The sequence below is a fragment of the Epargyreus clarus genome, unplaced genomic scaffold, assembly GCF_041222505.1.
Source record: "Epargyreus clarus isolate Ecla_fem2 unplaced genomic scaffold, WU_Ecla_fem_2.2 ptg000012l, whole genome shotgun sequence".
Lineage (NCBI taxonomy): Eukaryota > Metazoa > Arthropoda > Insecta > Lepidoptera > Hesperiidae > Epargyreus > Epargyreus clarus.
This window is the reverse complement of record NW_027332220.1, coordinates 6,355,827-6,377,347: the sequence shown is the minus strand read 5'-3', so window position 1 is coordinate 6,377,347 and position 21,521 is coordinate 6,355,827. Positions and strand designations below refer to the sequence as shown.

Below are 21,521 nucleotides of genomic sequence, written 5' to 3'. Positions count from 1 at the left end.
GCGTGTGATGGTAGTAATCCTAGCGTTCTTATATAAATATTTTTTAAGTGAGTGATCAATCTTAAAAGTGGTGAATCCAAGTCATCCCATACAGCGGTCAGATTGTAAACAATTGACTTTTTCACCCATCTTCTGATAATGTACTAGAATATACCTCTGCGTAAAGTTTGACCTACTACATTCTAAAAACACGAAACACCGAATATTGATTGGCCCAAAAACGCAACGTCATGTTATGAAATTAGGTATGAAATCGCGGGTTCATCAAAATTTACATACGAGAGGTTACGCGGATGAAAGGCGAATTCCATGAGAACTGTGTAAACAATTACATCATATAGTATTAACGACATTTTTGCAATGCTTGCATTTGTTGTGTCATACTTACACATTCAAACACACCGGTTCTTCAAACAATATAAATATAACAAGGTTTAAACGAAAATACAGAATAATTTACGCAGAGGTTTATTCAGATACATAATATTCATAATGCCATGATAACATACACAATATATACATCAAAATTTCATAAATACACAGCCGTATAACGTGTCAGTCATGTCTATATACTAAAACTGTCGTGTTATAACTAATATTGACAATTGGCAACGCATCTTTACATAAAGGCGGATAGCTGTAGAAAGAAAACAATAAAATTATACATAATACAGTGTTTCAAGTGTTTAATGTCAATAAAATGATGTATAAAAATTGACAGAATAATAATAAATTAGTAATTATATTTAACAAACATAACATTTAGCATTAACGCCTGCTAAGCGAATCTTGATAAGAAAAAAACAGAGGAAAAGGTAGTGATATCTCGGGAGTAATTTGATGAAAATGGTAGGTGAGTATTGCAGAAGAACCCATAACATTGTACCGTGAAATAATATCCCACAATCTTTATAAAAGAATCATGTCTTACAACTATCACATAAACTTAATTTTACATTTCCAACGTTTATTTAGTCAATTATGATCTAAATGCCTCAACCAAAGACCGAACATCAACTTTAAGACGTGCATTACGCAATTGTACATTTCGTTTTCATCCAAATTATTATTCTCATCCCAGTACGTCAACTTCCTACCATAATCCCTACAGGAGACAATTTTAATAAACAGATTTTTCAAATTCCTACGTAAGAAAGACATACCATCTTCAATTTCATCTTCACTACAAATTCGACAGTCACAAGTACTACTTAGATTTACTATATTGGAAGCATTTGTGGGAGTTATGTTTTCATCTTTGACGATTATACTCTCGACTACCGGGCTGTCTGCGTCGGAGATGACTATTGTAGGCAAAACACGTTCCTTAGTTTCAGTAAAAGTTCGAGCTGTACCTTCCTTAAAGTTCCTTTTCAGTTTACGAATATTACTGGATATGTTGCTACTTTGATCTTTTCCTTTCTTTATAATACCCGAGGTTGAAGGAATCGGCTCTAGTACGGTTTCTACTGATCCAGAACGTGGCACTTTACCTTTTTTCCGCGTGATTAATTCCTCGCAACTTTTAAAATGCGACAAATTTTGCCTTATCAAAATCTCCTTCCTTAGATCCGGTTTCTTACTGCTCTCCTCCCGGATTTCTAGCAAGTTCTGGAGAGGCGGAGATGCGATTACACCGACTCTCCTTTGACGTGGACCCTTGGTTTCTACCTTCCTATCATCAGGCCTATCTCTTTGATCTTCAAAAGATATAGTTTTTGTTATTGGCACATTATTTTTAAGGTTAGGTGTATCAGAACCTGTATCATCCAAATTCTCAACCGAACTTTTATCGAGCTCCCTAACATCATCGTTACTTTTAAATGAAAAAGTACGCTTCCTCAATGGACTTAATAAATTCCCGCTATTTATACCCACTCTTCTTCTACGCATTGGCATTCTGCGTTCATAAGAATTCCCCATTTCATCTAAATTCTCCATGGAACTTCTATCAGAATCTCTAACATCATCGTAAGTTGTGAATGTAAATGTGGTTTTAAGCCTATTTTTTAGGGGCGACATTAGTTCGTTTTCGCTATTGTCTTCTGACGACATGTACTTCCTAATCACTGGCATTTTAATTTGGAATTCATCGGTGTCTCCATATTCCCGAAGATCTTCAGCTGAGCTCTTCCCAGATTCTCTAACGTCATCGAAATTCTTAAAAGAAAACGTTTTTTGCAACTTCTTTATCTGGGGCGCAGGATTACCGCTGCTTATATCATCCATGCCCTTGTAACTTTCTTTCAGAACGAACAATGCCAAACTTTGTGCGTACGTTTCATTGTGAACGGCCAAAGATGCACGTCTGCTTTTCACTTTATAAGGAGAAGCAGGGATATCTTCGAAACTCCTATTCATTTCTATCAATCTGTTCTGTCGTTCTTCAGAATGCATGGTCCAGGACGATGCGGTAACACTCTCAGACTCCTCCGAGCTCAACGTTTGGAGGTAGTTGAAAATCTCAATACCACGGTCGAGCGATATGGACCTCTGCAGCGGTATATCGTGGTTGAATCTGAAGTCAATTTCCTCGGAGTCGACCGAGCGGACATCCTCGTCCTTTTCTTCGAACTGGGTGCCTAGCCAGCGGTTGACTTCTCTGTTATTGAGGTCGAGCTTGAGTAGTTCCTGTCGGAGGTCTATTTCGGGCTTGGGGTTCCTTATGTCCGAGTAGCGTCTGAACTTCTTCTGGGGGTTGGTGTTGGTGGTGGCGGTCGGGTCGGAGTGCCTACGCGGGAGCGGAGGGGGCGCCACCGGGAGCGGCCATCTTGCTGGCGAGCGAGGATAGCGAGCGCCGGGGGAAAGCGCCCATGGTGTTATCAGACTCCGCAAAGAGCTTGCGAAAACTGTGGAACCGATAATGTGTTCAGTGATTGGGTCCATGTAAGTATTGTATGAAAATATAATTAGTAATAAAATAATAGAGTAACAATGCGTTGTCTGTTAAAACGTAAAAAAACTGTAATTGATGTTTTATATACCTTTTGCTGAAAAATAGGATTCAAACAAATGGCGACCAAATTAAGTCTTCATGGTAACGTTTATTTTGTATGTGTACATTTGTGACTACATTATCCGTGTGTATTAGAGTTTTAGATTATGTGCCATTTAGTTAAGCATAATACTGTTTGCTTAATTATTATTCGTTCAGTGTAAGAAAGCAAGCGGTACAAAAATATAGGTAAGACGTTATTTGAAAAAAATAAAATTTTCAGTTCTTTTTTCATAATCAAATATAAAAAATATGAAAGGCCAATAAATAATATGCACGTAAGCGTTTACATGATTAAAAACTTGTAACCGTTTTTGCAAGCGTATAATAAATCAGTATTTTCCTCAATTTTCTCATATCAAACTAATCGAACTAAATAAGTCTTAAGTATATTTTTAATAAATTATTTATTGAACTTTTTTATTTATAAATAATGATCGCTAGTAAATACGATTACACAGTTGTAAGTCAGCAAAGCATCACTCACAAAGCCTTGTAAGGTTCGTGTACACTCGTAACCCACACAAAGTCGTCATAACGCAACACTCTCCAATTTTATTAATGAAGAAAACTATTATAACCTATTATATAAATAGCTATTTTATAACTAATATTTAAATAGCTATACTAGAAACTAGGTAACACGTGATCTTAAAATGTCCATTATATCCATTTATAAGCTAGCTAAAGTTTGGGAGGAACTAACTGTCTTAACTTGAAAACCTAAGAACATTATTTAACGTCTTACAAGCTAAGTCAATGATGTATCTATTACATATCATACTATAGACCCCACTCAATAATATTAGATGAAACCTAACGTAACATTGTTTATATAAAAAGTCATTTGCATACAAAACAGTTACTCTCCAAGCAGCTTAAAAACGCGTTATCGTCGACTATATTTAAATTTATATAATAGGTTATTCATAACGTTAGCGTTATATCGACCATCATCCACACGGCAATACCTGACTCCGTCCCACTTAGTACCAAGGGCCGAAAGATATCCGCGGCGGCGGCGAGCGGCGCCCCTCCACGCGTGACGTCAGCGCCAGCCGAAACCTAACCACACACTCCATCGCATCAATGGGAATACGGGATAAAACATAACACAAACACAACATAAAATCCAACCTATCCTAACCTAAACCTCTTTTGAGTGAGCTGGGTTTTGAGTGAGTTTGCGGATTTGGGCAAGACATAATTTTGTGCTAGTATCTCTAATAACCCAAACCACACGGTCACATTTGGGAGAAAAATATTACTCTTACATACACAAAATAAAAGCCACACACTTTGAACTAGTGACGTTTATTTTCAAAAGAAACAGAGAAAATAAAAATGTCAAAAAGTATTTTGGGTATATTTTGATTGAAACAAAAAAATATAAAGTCACTCAGTACACTTTCAACTGGTAAAAATCACAGATATTATAGTATTAGGTGTACTGGTTTAAAAAGTCACTAAGATTAATAAAATAATTTTACAAAATAGAGAAAATATATTACAATGGAAATGACCAGTGTTAATCAGTTTACAACACGACATTTAGATTAAATGTATGGTCTTGTGTTTATACATGATGTTCAAAAATATTAATAATTGAAAAATGGAATTAAGATTAAATCTGGCGATTTTGTATTAAATGAACAAGAAAATTAAATAAAAAACAAAACATACAAAGGATGGGAGTTGCCTGAGAAGCGATTAAGCGTCAAATAGTGTTACGTATCCACATTTCCATGCTCAGTGCTTCGTGCTTAGTGTTCGTTTGTTTCGTGTTTCATTGCGAGATTTCTTTCGGCCCTGGTCTCATTTTCCACTTAATTTATACTATCACACACCTAAAAAGATAACCACAAAAACAAAACAATTTTGAACAACACAGTAAGCCAAAGTTTCGATAGAAAAAATAATGACCAACTCATGCGCATAATGCTACCCAAAATAATAATAACGATTATTATTATGTATATATAAATAAAATGAGAAAAATGTACCAGAACCAATTCAAAGCTTTTGTGTATCAGACATGTCGTGGAAAAAAAATTGACACAAAATTTCTCTTAGAATCTGCGCATATTCAAAATATGATTACTGTTTATAAATAAAACACCATGTGATGCCATGTTACAATTTTATCAAGAATCAACTAAAACTATAAATAATTTGGTTTTATTGGAAGGCAAAACATTTATATTTATTTACTTATAACAAAGTCATAATTGTATTGAATTTATTTATACGTGTAACATGTACATTTTTCGAATAAAATTAATATTTTTCTAATAACGAAATAACCAACTGTTAAAAATAATTATCACTACTTATAAAAAGTAAAACTTACGTTTACGAGAAGTTTTGTGTCATCCAATTTGTTGTTAAATAAGTATGTACATATAAGTGATAAAGTAATTGAACAAAATGTAATGTTACCTTTTTCGCTGAAAACATCTTAAATTCAATATGTTAGTTACTATAATACAGTGTACCCTGTAATATCCGTCGGGATTAAGAATGAAATGATCGGTTAAGTTCGGCTAACCTCGATTTTATAGTGTTCTCACTCTCGCAAATACAAATACAATAAATAAAATCAATTTTATTTATATACGTCGAGTATAGAATAATTGAATATTTTTCTTATTCCCGACATAGTAATGGAACACTCTGTATATTTTAATACAATTATGTGCTATAAAAGTCTGAAGCGTGTGGCCAACACCGAATCATAAAAAGATAAAAGATATTGCATGAGTGTTAGATTAATTATTTGTTATTTTAAAATACACTTTGTAATATTTTAAGTATGTTTATAAATATATTTAAACAGCATTCTTTTTTGGAGTTTTATACATTAAAAGTGAAATTTTCAACGAATTTAAATAATTGCTACTTTCGTATATTTTTATTAAAAGAATAATTATAAAATTTCAAAATATATTATGATTCTTTGGTAAAAATTTGGAAATCTACGGCATGTAGGTGTAATAAATATGATAATAGAATAAAATCGAAATACTTTGTTTTTTTTTCGCACTTTACAGTATCTAACGCTGCTATAATTTCAACCATGCAACTTTTACTGGGCTTTTAATTATAAAACAAGCCCCAAAGTTACCATGCAACTTACACTGGTATCCTGGTAACAGTGAAAAGAACATAATGTCTATTATAGATTGAACGTATGTTATACAAATACTATATTTCTGAGTAAATTTACAGTCAACATTGTTGCATGACATAAAAATAATACAACCGGACTATCAATAGCCTATTAGTAATGTATGTTTTTTAATATTTTGATATAGTTACGCCAGAATTTTCAGAATTTCAGGCAAACGGTGATTTCAAATCTTATAAATATTTAACTCATGGGAAGTAATTGCGATAACTTATTTTAATCAAATATAACATTAACTATTTTATTCGATTGTTAATAATAATTACAGTTGCACTTAAAGCATAAACTTCCATCCAAATTTTTTTTATGCAGAACCCTATTAAGAAAATAAATGTGAATAAAGATTATGTATTAGTTCGTACATATCTCAAAACCCAAAATTAGAAACCCGTTACCCAAAACAAATCCCAAATATGTTAATCCATGCGTGGCAATAGTGTTAGTTAAATGTGTATGAACAAGAATCATGCTCTAGTAATGATATCATTGTATTATATGTACAAAAGTTTTGAATTTAAATATCCCCATAATTAGTTACAGAATAATTTCGAGCAGGCAATAGACCATGTTCGCATTACTTTGGTAGATGAATAAGATTTTTATTTATTTGAATTATAATTATTCATTTGAATTGTGGAGATTCTGGTGCAACACGTCGTTGAGAAATCTTAATCAAATCACATTTTATACGTACTTACTGTCTATTAAAAAAAAAGAAAAACTACAGAAATAATAACACTTTACATTACTGTAAAACCCCGTAATAAATGCAATTTCGTCCATTTTTAATTCTCTCTAACGGTTCGTTGATTTTTATTCTTTAATCTAAACATTAATAAGTCGTACGCCTTCGTGTTAAAAAATAAGCAAAACCCACTTATTATAACACATTTCTATCATATACCCAAACTGTATTATAAAACAAATATTTTAATTCCCATTTACCAAACCATTCTCACCGTACACCCAAACCATGTTAAAAAAAAGAAAAACTGTGTACCTGAACTTAAAAAAAAAAGTAAAACAACATAACGGGTGAAACACTCACAACTTCCTAATGCCGCTGTTACGTTTCCAGGGCGCGTCGTCCGGCTCCGCGGGCAGCGGGCCCTGCACCGGCGCCTCGTCCTCCTCCGCCGCCGCCGTGCTCATCGATGGTGACGTATCCGAACTCGTACTGTGGACATTTATCATTTTTATGACTTTACTCATTCACTTATATGGTCATAGTCCGTGCCAAACGGAGTTGCTGCGAGCAAGTGTAGTCATACAATTTGCTATGGCGACGCGATTCATTTCTATATTCAAAGCGGACTAGAAGTTTTATGCGGACTATACCAGGCGTGAATATGTTGAAAGTATACACAAATATGTTAAAAATAAGAAGATTCCTTAAGTTTATCATTATCCGCTAGGTGAACTCGTTTGAATAATTCAACCTGTATACAAAGAGAATCTTTTAAATGCGCCTTCAGGGCCAAATCCGAATCTATAAGGATTAGCGAAAAATGCTGAAAGAAGTTACAAGGCCGATTTTAATTAAAAACTAAAACTGCGCCATTAGTTTTTTGACATATCTGTTTCCCTAGCCGGGAATCAAACGAGTTTATTTTGAAAAAATAACACACCCTGTATTATTCCATCATCGGATAGTGTCGCTTATAAAGATCAAATTCTGGGAAGTAATGATATATGATAAAGGAATTCACCCTGTATATAATATATGTTACAATATAATGAGATGTTACAAATTTTGGTCCTGATTGTGCAAAAGAGGACACAATTTTATTATTTGGATGTCAAGGGTATACCAAAATCCTAAATTATGTGGTTGTAACTACCTCGGCCGCAATCTTGAAAAAGGGTTTTCACGCTCTATCAGGCGAACCATTCATGGCATAGAAACTTTTCAAGAACAATTATGATAGTAAATTGAATTACATACAAGTTTGGTACTATAACTTTTTGTTCTACAACCAAAATTATCTTTGTGTATTTAAGTGTTTTTTACAATGGGAATCGCAACCCATCGCACCCAAGGTGGGCTATGAGAGAAAATTCCTCATATAAAACATATGCTCATCACAACATCTTACCTATCCGGCTGCGGCTCAATCTGAAGCGCCTGCAGCTGCTCTTCAGCCTTGTTCAGCTTGAGCTTGAGCTCGTTCCTCTCGTGCAGGATGGCGCGCAGCTCCCGCACGCTGAACGTCGGCTTCGACGACTGGTCCTCGTCCTCCGCGCCGTCGGGCGTCGCCGCGCCGCATGCTGTGCACTTCTGGAATTGTTGTGATTATGATTATTCGATGTTGAACAAATTTTTGTATTCGTATCCATTTAACACAAAAATATCGATGTTATAAACTTTATTAAGTCACGTTTTAAAGTGAGCATATTATAAGAGCATAGCATAAGTAAAATAGTATAGGAGGTATAGGAGGAATATTTCTTTGCCTAACATGTAAATATGTAAAGTATTACTGGTATTACAACAAAATCTTCCGTGCTTCATTAAGCCACGGTTATTATTTGATGACAGATGTTAAAAATCATTGCAAGCCTTATGTGCAGTTTAATAACATTCCCGCAAACCAACAGGTTGCACCGATTCTACCGATATTGGAGCTAATTGGAATATGCTCCAGGCATAAGGATCGAGTGAAGTACAATGTCCGATCTATATGGTTTATAAGGCTATTTAGTTAATAAGGCTAAATATATGTATAGCCCCATACATATATTTAGCCTTATTAACCAAAACACCAAGTACTAAAACGCCCATATACTCAAAATGTATATTGAAGAGTAAGTTTAATTAGCAAATTGTTTTTGCAACAAAACGTCCAACTATCGTAAAATAGAAGAAAACCAGAACGACTAAGGTGTTTAGAATTTAGATAGTAAGCTTTTATTCAGTCTCTTTGATCAAAACATTAAACAAATGGAAAGATTCCATTCTATGTCATTGTCAGTTTCAGTTTGCCCGAAATAAAACCCCAAATAGAGACTTTGAAAGATTTATTTATAGTTTTCCTTTAAAGTCAGTGCAATGGCGTTATCGTAAATAAACCTCGTCCAATATTCACTAGAGATACCCGAATAGCGGATAGGAAGCTGCCTTATAAATTATTCCTATGAATACGGTACATTCTAAATAATCTTGAAACTGGATATTTATATCTTCATCAGTTTGTATTTTTTAGGTTCTCACGTTGTTCCTCCTTGTGTGTTTTAAGAACTTGTGCATACATATTAGTTTTATAGGGTTCCTTGTATGCACAATATAATGTTTAAGGCACATAGGTCAAATTTTACAAGAAATTGATTATAGAAGCCTATGGAGTGACGACGAGTGATAACTAACCGTAGGTGGAAAACAATTTGACGGCAGAATGTCGCTCAATAAACTGATGACGTCACTAGTGACGAATTCGCCGCCGTCTCGACGACATGTCTCTACGGGGGTCATTATTCATTACACAATTTTGATACAAGTCTATACATATAATAAGAATGAAATATATTTGCTTAATAATAGGCCAAGTGCGAATTGAGCTCGCACCACTAGGTTTCTGCATAACCAAATAGAACTAAATGTATCGTGAAATGTTAAATTGTCTACCTAGTACAGTTCAATAGGTAACCGAAAATCTTCGAAAAATAGCGGTTTCTCGAATTTCGACCCCCGTTTATTTTCACCCTTTTTTACTTGTTGTTATTGCTTCCACCGTTATAAATATTGTACCTTTACTTGTATCTGTCAACTTTTCAAGGGTCTATCTATTAAGGTTCAAGAGATAAAGCCCTGTGACAGACGGACAGACAGCGGGGGCTTTGTAATAGGGTTCTGTTTTTACACTTTAGGAACAAAACCCTAAAAAGTAGTTAAGAGAACTGACAATAAGTAACAAATTATAGTATGACATGATACATCAGTCACAATCATAAAGCATTATTCCTACCCATTACGTCCGTCACGTCGAACCGTTGAAATATAACACATATTAATTAAACTTGCAACCGCAATCCGGCGATAGTTAGGGCGGAAATGTTATGTGTGAAGGGATTTGTTCACCACATTTGATATTTCCGCCATATTACTTCCTTCTAATACATTCGCCATTATTTAATCCATTCACAAAATATATTCGAATAAAAACAGAGAGTAAGACTTACGCTCTTTACAATACTCATAATTAAACTATCGTGACTTTCCAAGCCCTAAAATTGGCAATGACTAGTAGGCAAAAATTGTCTCAATTTCGATCTTTATTAGGCAAAACATTTTCCTTTGCTATCCAAATTTAGATTTAGAATCCTTTTTTATAAACCTAAAAACGTAACACATTTATTAAATAACGTAACAAAAAGCAAACATGAATATATTTATATTACGAAACCGCAAACGTTTGCTTAACCTTTACACGGTAAAAGGCTTTTCATAAGCTTTTCTTCACTGTAAGGTCGCTGTCTGCCTCAAGCAAATAAAATGTTAAGCGCGATATAAACAGCTGAATCGCCTGTTTATTTTCCGGAAATATCCGAGTATACGAGAACTTGGATATTTACATGTTATTTCGAAATTCAGGATCGCTCGACTTCGGAGAGTGAGCTAACTATTAAAGTGATATACGAGTATGTGGTAGGCTTATGGCTATCCGGTATTTAATCAAATGTCTAGACGTATGGTTGAAAGGCGACTTATATCAATACGCGTACGTGATTTGAAAATAAAATGGAGGAAGCATTTTAGGGGACCATGAATACATAAGATATTGCAAGGTACTGAATGTTGCCACAAAAATCGATACAAAAAATAATTTTATTTTTGTTATTCAAAACGTTTACTCTTATCTGTGTATTAATTTTAATTTAATATAATATCAAAGCGTTGTAATTATTTTAATATCTATTCAGATAGATTCATATTTAAATACTACAATTATATAAGTGACGTCATTCGATATAAAAATTACAGTCCATCACTAAAACTAATTTCCATAGCATAGCGTCGTAGGAACTGTAACGAAAACTTTATTATGCATAAGTTAATGTATGCAAAGAGGGGCACAGAGAATGTTATTGTACAAATTTAATGAGACATACTCGTAAACATGAGCAAAATGTTTACAGTTTTTAGCTGATAACTCGTGTGTATACACGCACACATACGAACATTATGTACTCACATTACCAACCGCATATCACTAACGTTAAACATTGTAACGGATTTAGACGTATGTAGAGAGTAGCGTATTAATATGGAAACGCGTCATAGCAAAAACACGTAACAACGATGCTAGACAGAGTATAATGAATATTTATACAAGTAAAATAACTTTGCCACACCTTCTTCTTATAATAGAAGTGAGACGCTGTTGTCAGTGTTGTCTTGTGAATGTTATTTCATAAGGTGTTCTAACTTAGTCCGCATGGTAAAATAATGCATTTATGATCAACTTCGGATTTGTTATTGTTAAATAATAATATATGAGTTTGAGTAACAATGGATTATTTGTATGGCTTTCTTGCAGAGTGTATAAGGAATTCTTCTCGATGTATTACCTGAACACCATGACACGGGTTTGTTTAGAAAAAGTTCAAAAATAACTTCTTAAAAACCGGCGATGCATTGGCAACCCCACTACTCTAAATGTTAATAGGCAACAATGACATCCGTATTCATCAGGTTACTAGTCTGCCTCAAAATTAAAAAAAAAACTAGAGAAGGTATGCTAACCTTGTTTTGTGCATCCGACTGCTGTAGGGCGGCGATGTCCCTCTGTTGGGACTGCACTATCGCGGTCAGCTCTGTGCGCTCCTCGCACACTAAGCGCATCTGAAATGGAAATTATTAATTACATTTGATGTGATAATTTTATATTACGTTTTTATTTTTATATCCTTTACGAAGTAGTATATGTAAAAACTCTTACCAAACAAAGAATACATACAAAGTATTTAAACTCCAAATGTGCTCACTGATCCAAATTCTGTAGTAAGAAAGTCTTATTTGTTTTGTAATATGAACTAAAAAAAAGACAGCAATAACTACTTTGAAAATGGCTAGGGGCTCCATCCCACAAATATAACTAAACAGGCTGATAAAGTAATGTACCAATACTATATAATTCAACTTAATTACATTTTTATTAACAATCATATTAATTAAAACTGAAACTTACATATTTTGAAAAAAAAAAAATTGACAGCGGTTTCAAAAGTTTTCATACACAAATCCTCACCTGATTCTGTAGCTGCTTATTCTTCCGTCGGAGATCGCGGCTGACCTGCGCCAACTTCTCCACTTGATTCGATAACTGCAACGTATCCAAAATTGCCATTTTAACACAACACTGATTCACAGTACTTTACATTTCTTTTATATACTTTTGAATTGTATATTTTGATTTTCTGTGTCTTAACTAATACAGCACGTTAACTTGTCCTCGTAAATAAAATCAATTATTTATTTTTTATTCCTATATTTCACTCAAATCACACTACAAACATAAATAGACCAAGATAAAAATATACGACACACTAAATCTAGATATTTGACAGAATGCAATATAGATCGTATCTGGGCCATGATTGATAGTCTGTAGTGGCTGAGTCCGGTCGAGATACGTAGACGTGAAATACATTTTGTGCATAAACATCTGATTAGATATTGTCAATGCCGTGATAAGTGATTTCCGTGTTTTTTTGCAATTTATATGTAAACATACCTACAACACTAGTAAAACAATGTATGTACTAAATTACTGTTAAGATCGTAAAATAGGAAGAGTCCATATCGTCTCAAATCTATTATTTAAATTACAAACACATAGGTACTATATTTTGCCTACGACTTATATCCGCATGGTTCGTAGTCTTCAACCGATCTATCTTTACTTTAAATCCATTTAGAATACAGGTAAAATAAATAACGTTACAGAAAATGATGACAACTTTTTAGTATAAAAATATTCAAGATTCTTTTATAAAAAAAATCTATAACCGACATACTAAAAAAATAATTGAAATATTTAACAAAACCACTCGACATTTCGACAAAACACACTAACCGTTGTAATCACAATGTTGAGTTTCCACATAAAAATTAAAAAAAACCGTACAAACCTTAAACAAGAATAACTCACAATGAGTTAAAATTTAATAACAAAATTACTGGTCACTTTGCAAAAATATAAAAACGCAAAAATTCTACAACGTAAGGTCGGACCACTCGAAACTCTAGAACTTTGTGAAAAAGCAAAGCTGAAAGCCTTAAGTGGGAAACCGCGGTATAATTTCAGCGCAAAGCGGCGTGATTGCATGATAAAACTTTCAGCGGGGACTCGAGTGTCATCGTACTATTGACCCTATTAAAAAAACAGGTTAATGGAGATTTCAATCGAGATTCCATTTAAGGTTACATTTTTCAGCGGTAAAATGTGAGAATAAAATTATTATAAAATAGATAAAAAATGTTCACGGCTCAGTGGGATCTCTTCATAACGAAATGGAGTTTCATTTTTATCTATATTTAATTTAAATCTAGCCTTTTCTTTAATCATAGTTCCAGGCAGGTTTGTACTAAACCTGCCTGGAACATATACCCTAAACATATTTACGTGAAAATAAATTAATGCTTTAGTGTGTTCGCTTATTAAATTCTTTATCTTAGGGTGACTTTCACTGTTAACATTACTTCGACCATCTCGTACAATCAAAGTGCATTACAATTAACGTCACGTGATCTCCATACTTATACGCGGCTAGAATAAAGTAAATTAATATTTGAAATAGCTTATTAATACATTTTTATCGGAAAAACCGAACGATACATTATTTAAAAGTCTCATTAAGATTATTTTAATCCAAGTATGATAAAAAGTTTAAATTTTGCCAATCAATCAGATTACTGATTTGATAGATACGGGCATCGTTGAAGCTATAAATGAATGTTTGAGAAATACTCGAGTCTGGAGTTAGATGCACTTGACAAGACTCAGGAGTATGTGTGCTGATCTTGAAAGTTTTCTCATATTGTTTAGAATCAACTTGAAACGTCAACTATGTTGCCTCGGCTACGTTGAAAATTTCAAGAAAATTTAAAATTGATGTTTTCATAATTTCCAGCTACTTACTTATCTCTTTATATGACAGACAGTATGTATGTTTTTATACTAAAATCTGCGGTGTTTAACCTAATCACTTATCACACACTCACAATCCTAGTCAAATTTAATAAGAGCTGATCTTAAAAAGAAAATAACTTTATTTACATGGTTGGGCATTTTTAGGTAATAACATATTATATCTGCCTATTTTATCCGGATTTTTATTACCAATATAATAAGGTAAGCAGGCCTAGTAAGAATCGGCACTGTCAGATAGATCAGCAAGTTCTACCGGGGAGATAAACCACACTCATTTTAGCGTTCAGCAATTCTGCGTTTCGATTGAAGGACATGGGACTGACTTACATATAGGTATATGAGGCGGCGATTTTAGTCCAGAGTGGCATTGCATCAGTGATCGATCAGGACCTGTTCCTTATGGGGTTAGTCACTGATGACCTTAGACGACAGGGACAATTTACCATCAGGTCCATGTCAAGTACGTTTACTACTCCAATCTTATAAAAAAATAATAAGAATTGAATTGCACTTAATAAGAATTTTAAGGTGGTAGAATCCGTTGTTGTTCGACTCCGGAGGCACCACCGCCACACCTATTTCTGCCTTATAACAGCAGTGTTAAGCGCTGCTGTGTTCTGGTTTGAAGGGTGTGGTAAGAGAGACATACTTTTCTGAACCGTTCCAACTTAGTCCTCAGGGGTAGCGGCGCATCTGTGGCTGACCTCCGGTATCTAATCCTATCTGGAGTTGATTACAGATATCCATGGGCGGTAGTCTATTTCTGTAACGTAATTGAAAATGTCTCATAACTAGTAATATAATACTTACGATCAGTTTTACGTTTAGTTTTAGTACTTACTCAAACGGGTGTATGTATAATTAGGTAAAGTACGTATAGTCCGCACCAAACTGCTAGTCCGCTCTGAATATAGGAATGAATCGCGTCGCCATAGGAATTGTACTACACTTGCTCACAACAACTTCAAAGCGGACTAGCAGTTTGGTGCGGACTATACATTACTAATTAATATGGAGAATATAAGATTAGAAAATTCTCTACCAATTATTACTCATGACGAGTGCTTACAGTGCTATTTTCATTTATTTTCAATCAACTAATTACTTAAGTGCGTCGTCGCGCGCGTTCATTTTTACGGTTTCTAACCAAATAGTAATAACGGGACATTACTAAGCCGGACATTACTAAGTCCGTTTGTCACAAGGCTATATTTCGTGTACTGTAGGACACTTAAAATATTTACAGGGTGTGTATTTATATGGCCTCTATGACACCAAACACTATAAATAAAGTAACAAGTAAAGAGCCGCCATACAAGAAACCGGTATTTTTTTGGTTTATCTATTGAACCGCAATAGGTAGACACTTTCACAATGCATGTACTTATATGTTACCAATTTAAAAAATACAAAAAAAATAAAATTTATTGGTCCAGAACCGTATTGGCAGCTTTGCAATTAGCCATTTATATTTAAACATACTACAAAAACTAAAAATACTTTTTCCTTTCATCCCAAGGCCGTACGCAGATAAATTGGAATCAAGACGTGAGATTGGAAGATATTGCATCAATGATTGGCATTGCACAAACGAAGGTCGCAGGTTCGATTACCGGTGACAGTGAATAGTAAAATGTCTCGCTCTGGTTACAGCACGTTACTCTGTCCAGTGGATTGCTTTAATTTTTACTTATTTTCTTCATAAATAAATGATCATTGACTGAACAAAGTGCGATTAAATTGAGCGCACTTACACAAAAGGTATTTATTGTTATTGTATTACTGCCGTACTCTTTCAATTATCTACTGGATTACGAAAGAGGAAAAACTCTGATATGAAATTAGTAAAGTCACCTTAAATTAGTAATGTGACAAAAGTAGTTAGATAAGATTTAGTGACTAATACCAGATGTTATACAATATTCAGAGTTCGTAGTAATAAATATAAGTATGACGCCCCTGTATTTCCCGGATTAGCAAGGACTACGGTGTATCCTGCCTGTCGTAAGCGGCGACTAAAAGGAGGCATCCGTGGCTGCGGGCGGCAAGAGCTCGAACTGCCCTGCCAGCGACCCCGGGAAGGTCGGCGGTAGGTATATGTGGTCGCATATCGTCGTGCATACCAGACTGAGGTTCACGCTCACTTGAGCGGAGCTCAATAGAACAACGCGCTAAGAGGATTCCTATTTTACCAATATTACTCAAAGAAATAAAACGCAAAATCTATACAACCAATGACATTTTAATGCCTATATTGGCACTAAAAATCACGTTCAGATAAAACAAGAACATAAAAGTATGTCCTCAATAAATCGCAAAATAAATCTTTATCTGATTTGTAAATTGTGATAAAAAACGAAAACAATGGATATTTCCAATGTTAAAGATAATACTGTTTTATAAGATAGAGATGATACCTATAAGTATTCCACAGTATATACATTTACATTTCAATAAAGAATTTAATCCAATATCAGTACTAGCCTACTGAGAAACTCGGCGTGCGTATTAGAAATTAATCATCGCTTGCCTAAGCGGTGAAGGAAAACATCGTGAGGAAATCTAAACGCCTGAGAGTTGTTATAAACATCAGATAGGTGTGTGAAGTCTACCGATTCACACTTGGCCAGCGCGGTGGACTATGGCCCTTCACCGTACTCGCTCTGTGAGGACAATTATGCTCAGCAATAGGTCATTAAATGGTCATTGATGATTCATTCAAAATGGCAGATTTTGTATCTTTCTCTTTGAAACATACAACAGAAAACAAGCGAGGCATGTAAAAATTTCACTATCTTGAAATACAACCTTTATTGATAAATTATACAGACTTAAATATATAATCCTAAATTCAACCGCGCTTCTGGTCATGTCTGTTATTCATTATCAGGTAATTTTCAGTTTCCGTTTCCAGTAAAAATTAAAAAATACATGTAAAATCACTCTTATATAGAAATACAACGTTGTGCAAAAATTTCAAATCAACCCATCCACTACTTTCCAAGTTTCGCGGTCACAAACATATAAACGCCAAATTCTTATATAGAGATTACGACTAAAAAACCCGCGAGTTATGTATCGACGTACTAAAAATAGAGCTCCACTACAGTTCAACTGCATTTCATTACACTTGAACCGGGCTCGTTATGCGGGTAGCGAGCACTTCGGAAATACGGCCTTTGGTGTAATACACCACTCGAATCGATACTTGCACCGCCGCGCTAATTGCGAACATGAATTTTGGCAAACTTTTTCGTTCATATAAGATCTACTTTTTAAAATTGTTAAAACGAATATATACGAATACTACAAACAGCTATGACTGACGAAAAAAATGTAAACCTCAATTTTTTAAGTAAATTTTGAGTAGCAGTTTTGGTGAAATAAATACATTTAGTATTAGAAAAAAACCATTTAACAGTACACAAGTACCAATTTCTGCTGAGACAGGTATTAATTATAAAAAACAATGGCAGGTGATCTGTGTCCCACCTCAAGTAACTAATCCGCTTTGGGATTAATCACAGATATTCCCATAGGCGACAGTTATCACTGGAGATATAATTAATCGAGACAGCATGAGATATATAGATTTTATTGATTTCTAAGATTTCTTGAAAACACTTCATCACGGTAATTAAACATTCACAGAAAGAAGTTAAATGGACATGTTTCTGCATTCATATTTAGAGATCAGTGGACCTTATAAGATCTTAACATAATAAATTATCTCATACAATTGCCGGAAGTTGATATAAAGATATGCATTATAAACATTTTTTGTAAATACACACGCATACCTACTTTATTAGTCACCGTAGAACTAAAAGAACATTCAAAAAAAAAAATTATATGACACCTCTAGCAAATTTTATTTCATCTACGACACCAGCAATCTATCACAAACGATGTATACTAAAAATAAGTCTATAATCTTCTGAAATCTTCGGACCATCTGCGTCATAAGTGGTAGCGCATCGATCATCATCATCATCATCATCAACCCATTACTCGGCACGGGTCTCTTCTCAGAATGAGAAGGATTAGGCCATAGTCCACCGCGCTAGCCAAGTACGAATTGGTAGACTTCACATACCTTTGAAAACTTTTTTTAAGAGCGTCGATACAATCGCCAAAATGCAAATGGCGGAAGCTCAAAGCTTATTTTTATTAAGCACGCTTATTTATCAGCCCTCTACATTTTCAGAACATACTACAAAAGGCAAATTTAATGTTATTTTATAAACTTTTACCATTATAGATACTGCTACCACGCCTTAAAAGTTATTTTCGTTACATTAAAGAGTTAATTACACCGTTCACGTCCATTAATTAACCGGCAGTCGTGTAACACTCACAAAGAAGAATGGTAATTGGATGACTTATTACATAATTAAGAACATCTTTAGATCGCGTTCGTTTTAAGTTGGAGAGAGTATCGTGTTAAGACTAATCGCGAATATTTATGTATATAACATAAAAAAGCAGAATTGCCAAAAAACACTCGGTTTTGAAAGTTAAAAAACTTACGTAACTAAATTCTGTTATTTTATTTTTCGATAGAGACTGCTCGCCTTCAACAAACTTAATAGTATTTGACCTGTTGTCCACGATATATTTTAACGCTATTACGTAGGTATACCTATGAAAAACTAAAGTAAGAAATAGCAGTCAAAATAAGATTTTAAAAAATCATACTTAGCCGCTTATACGATACGCCGTACACACTACACAGTGCCACATCCAAAAACCTCCACATACATAAGGAACATACATTATCTTCCCATTAGATATTACTTTTCGGGAAATTCAGCCTTTAGTGTTTACTTCTAACCACACTGACGCTTGACACAATTACAGGACAGAAATAGAGGCGATAGTGGTTTGTCCTTAGTTAAAACACTAAAAATTCTACCACCCTAATAAATAAGCACGAAGTACGTTACCAAATTTCGGCATTGCCTACAATACCGTATACTATACAAAAGGTTTCCAGCGTGTTTCCCCCCTATCATAACTTCGTTATGGTTGCACTTAGCCGCATGATATTTCGTATGTTAATTCAATTCGTCTACATTGCTGTATATCACTTCATGCCATATGATGTACTGTCATGCGGAAAACGCAAATATCATATTACCACGTTATCCAGACCATTTGCGAATTAATTTCGCATGAACTACCCGATATGCTATATTTCACGGGTCACGTCACTTCAACTTAAATGTACTCGTAATTTGTCGTTATGTACATGATATATGTCAATACTTAGTTTAATTAGTTCAAGTTATTTTAAATATTAGTAAGAAATAAAGATGTTACTAGGTTCCATTGTCTTTGAGAGCATATGAGTATATTTGTCGAAGGCCCGCCAATAATATGTTTTGCCTAAGTGTACTTACTATCTATCCAATGTTCTGCTTACCACAGATCGATATTTGACAATGTCTGCCTACAGGAAAGGCAAGTATTGCATGGATTGATAATTAATAATGGGCATATCCCCATGCGTAATGTACATATGTCTTACAAATTTTGTTTTTAAGTTTTCTTGCTGAAATGTGATCAGTATTCGCTATGATTTGAGTAAATATCCATTGCCTACGGCAACCTACAACACTTGTCAATTCTGCTCAATTTTCATCTCAAATGCACGTTTTCTTTATTTCATATAAAATAAAGATATTAAAATAGTTTAGACAAGAAATTTTAGATATTATTCTCTGATCTAGAAAACTATGGTGGGCATTTTTGAAACTTGATAATTTTATTACATTCGAATAGACGTGAAGAGGGGAAGCAATATTAAATTTTAACACGTGGGTGAATTTTTCACAAATACGAACACTTTTCTATCGAATTGGAGTGTAAAATTCCTATTGTAGTATATACTCTATTTACTCGTATTTAATACCAAATGAAGAAACACAAATGGTTGGTGCAACCTTTCATGGTTCGACTCCCGAGGCCACAAAAGGTTCCACCACCTTTTGACGACACCTCAGATTCCACGAGTTATTTCTGTCATTTAACAGCAGTGTTACCACTACTATGCAAACTTTACCTACCACTATCTACTACCTACCTACCACTATCCACCACCTATCTGGCCACTACCCACTCACCCATATCTTTATACAATTTCCAAAGACTACTGTAACAAAAAAGACGCAATATTATAAATCCATCTAACGTCACAATGCGCAATCAAATTTGCATGAATTATGCATACATCGTGCGTTTATCATGCACGTTTGACCATACATACTACGTACCTTATAATTACAATGACGTAATGCAAGAAATCGTTAAACTGAGTTATGCGCAAAAACTTAAAAAAGTACCGAATTGCAATGCAAGATTCATTCTCGTGTAATTCCCGTATATTTCACTAGATGAAATGTAATATAAAAGGAGGTTTATAAAAGAGTAGGTTTTCCGATTGAGGAGGGTAATGTTTTTCGAGCATATTTAGGCTGTATGTAAGAATATCTTATTCTTTGGCATGTCTTTTAGCCCAAACAGCTCCACGGATTTTAACATACGCAGTGGCTTTAGATTTATCTAAATTGAGGGAACGATGTAGGCAATATAACTTTCCTTTTCAATTAATTATTTTTAATTCTTTTGTTATTTTTTGTTTTTTATAATTTTACCTAGTCATCGAATGCATCAGTATTTAAACATACGTAATTATAATTAAAAAGGTGCGACAAAATAAATGATAAATAGTGGATCTTAACGTATAAAACTTGAATCAATCAAGATTCGTCCTTATCTCCTCATGTATAAATAGTAGATTACGGTACATATACATAATGTATCGCTATCGGTAAATACACGTTGCAAATCGAACAAAGATATTATTTACTTTGTTGATAATAATAATGAGATGATAATCACGTGGTTTTTTGGTCGTGGCGCAGTTGTTATTGTTACATCATAGCTTATAGTATAAATAATGATTGTTTATTTTTAACATTCGTAAATAAGAAACTTTTTGGAATACATATTTAGGTGCCTTTCTAATAATACAAATATCATGTTATGTAAAGATTTTTTTAAAGAATTTGCCCTGTGTTCGTCAATCCATACATGCCCCAGTGCTAGACATGGGTCTCGTCTTAGAGTGAGCCATAGTCAACCACGCTAGCCAATTGCGTATTGGAAAACTTCACATATCTTTTTA

At 34.2% G+C, this 21,521-nt stretch overlaps 2 protein-coding genes across 4 annotated transcripts in view; both read right to left on the bottom strand.

Annotated features, from left to right (window-relative positions):
* Positions 1-452: 452 nt before the first annotated feature.
* On the bottom strand, positions 453-2,535 carry LOC140746211 (uncharacterized). Its single transcript, XM_073078259.1, has one exon. It carries the CDS (start codon positions 2,395-2,397, stop codon positions 976-978), a length of 1,422 nt encoding a protein of 473 aa, XP_072934360.1. The 5' UTR covers positions 2,398-2,535; the 3' UTR covers positions 453-975.
* A 48-nt stretch (positions 2,536-2,583) lies between these two features.
* Rilpl (Rab interacting lysosomal protein like) overlaps positions 2,584-21,521 on the bottom strand; it is a 42,032-nt gene continuing 23,094 nt past the window's right edge. Inside the window, exons 4-9 of one of the 3 annotated variants that reach the window (XM_073078261.1) lie at positions 12,428-12,502; positions 11,923-12,021; positions 8,279-8,460; positions 7,231-7,359; positions 3,967-4,060; positions 2,711-2,849 (exon numbers count right to left, since the gene is read on the bottom strand). In XM_073078261.1, the coding sequence (XP_072934362.1) occupies positions 3,982-4,060; positions 7,231-7,359; positions 8,279-8,460; positions 11,923-12,021; positions 12,428-12,502 (564 nt within the window). In that variant the 3' untranslated portion in view covers positions 2,711-2,849; positions 3,967-3,981. Of the gene's footprint in view, positions 2,850-3,966; positions 4,061-4,298; positions 4,843-7,230; positions 7,360-8,278; positions 8,461-11,922; positions 12,022-12,427; positions 12,503-21,521 lie in introns of those variants that run through there. The other 2 variants (XM_073078260.1, XM_073078262.1) reach the window with 2 other exon arrangements.

What these genes read in the sequence shown, in the direction of transcription:
- LOC140746211 (XM_073078259.1), bottom strand. Translation starts at nt 2,397, where the DNA reads ATGCATTCTGAAGAACGACAGAACAGATTGATAGAAATGAATAGGAGT.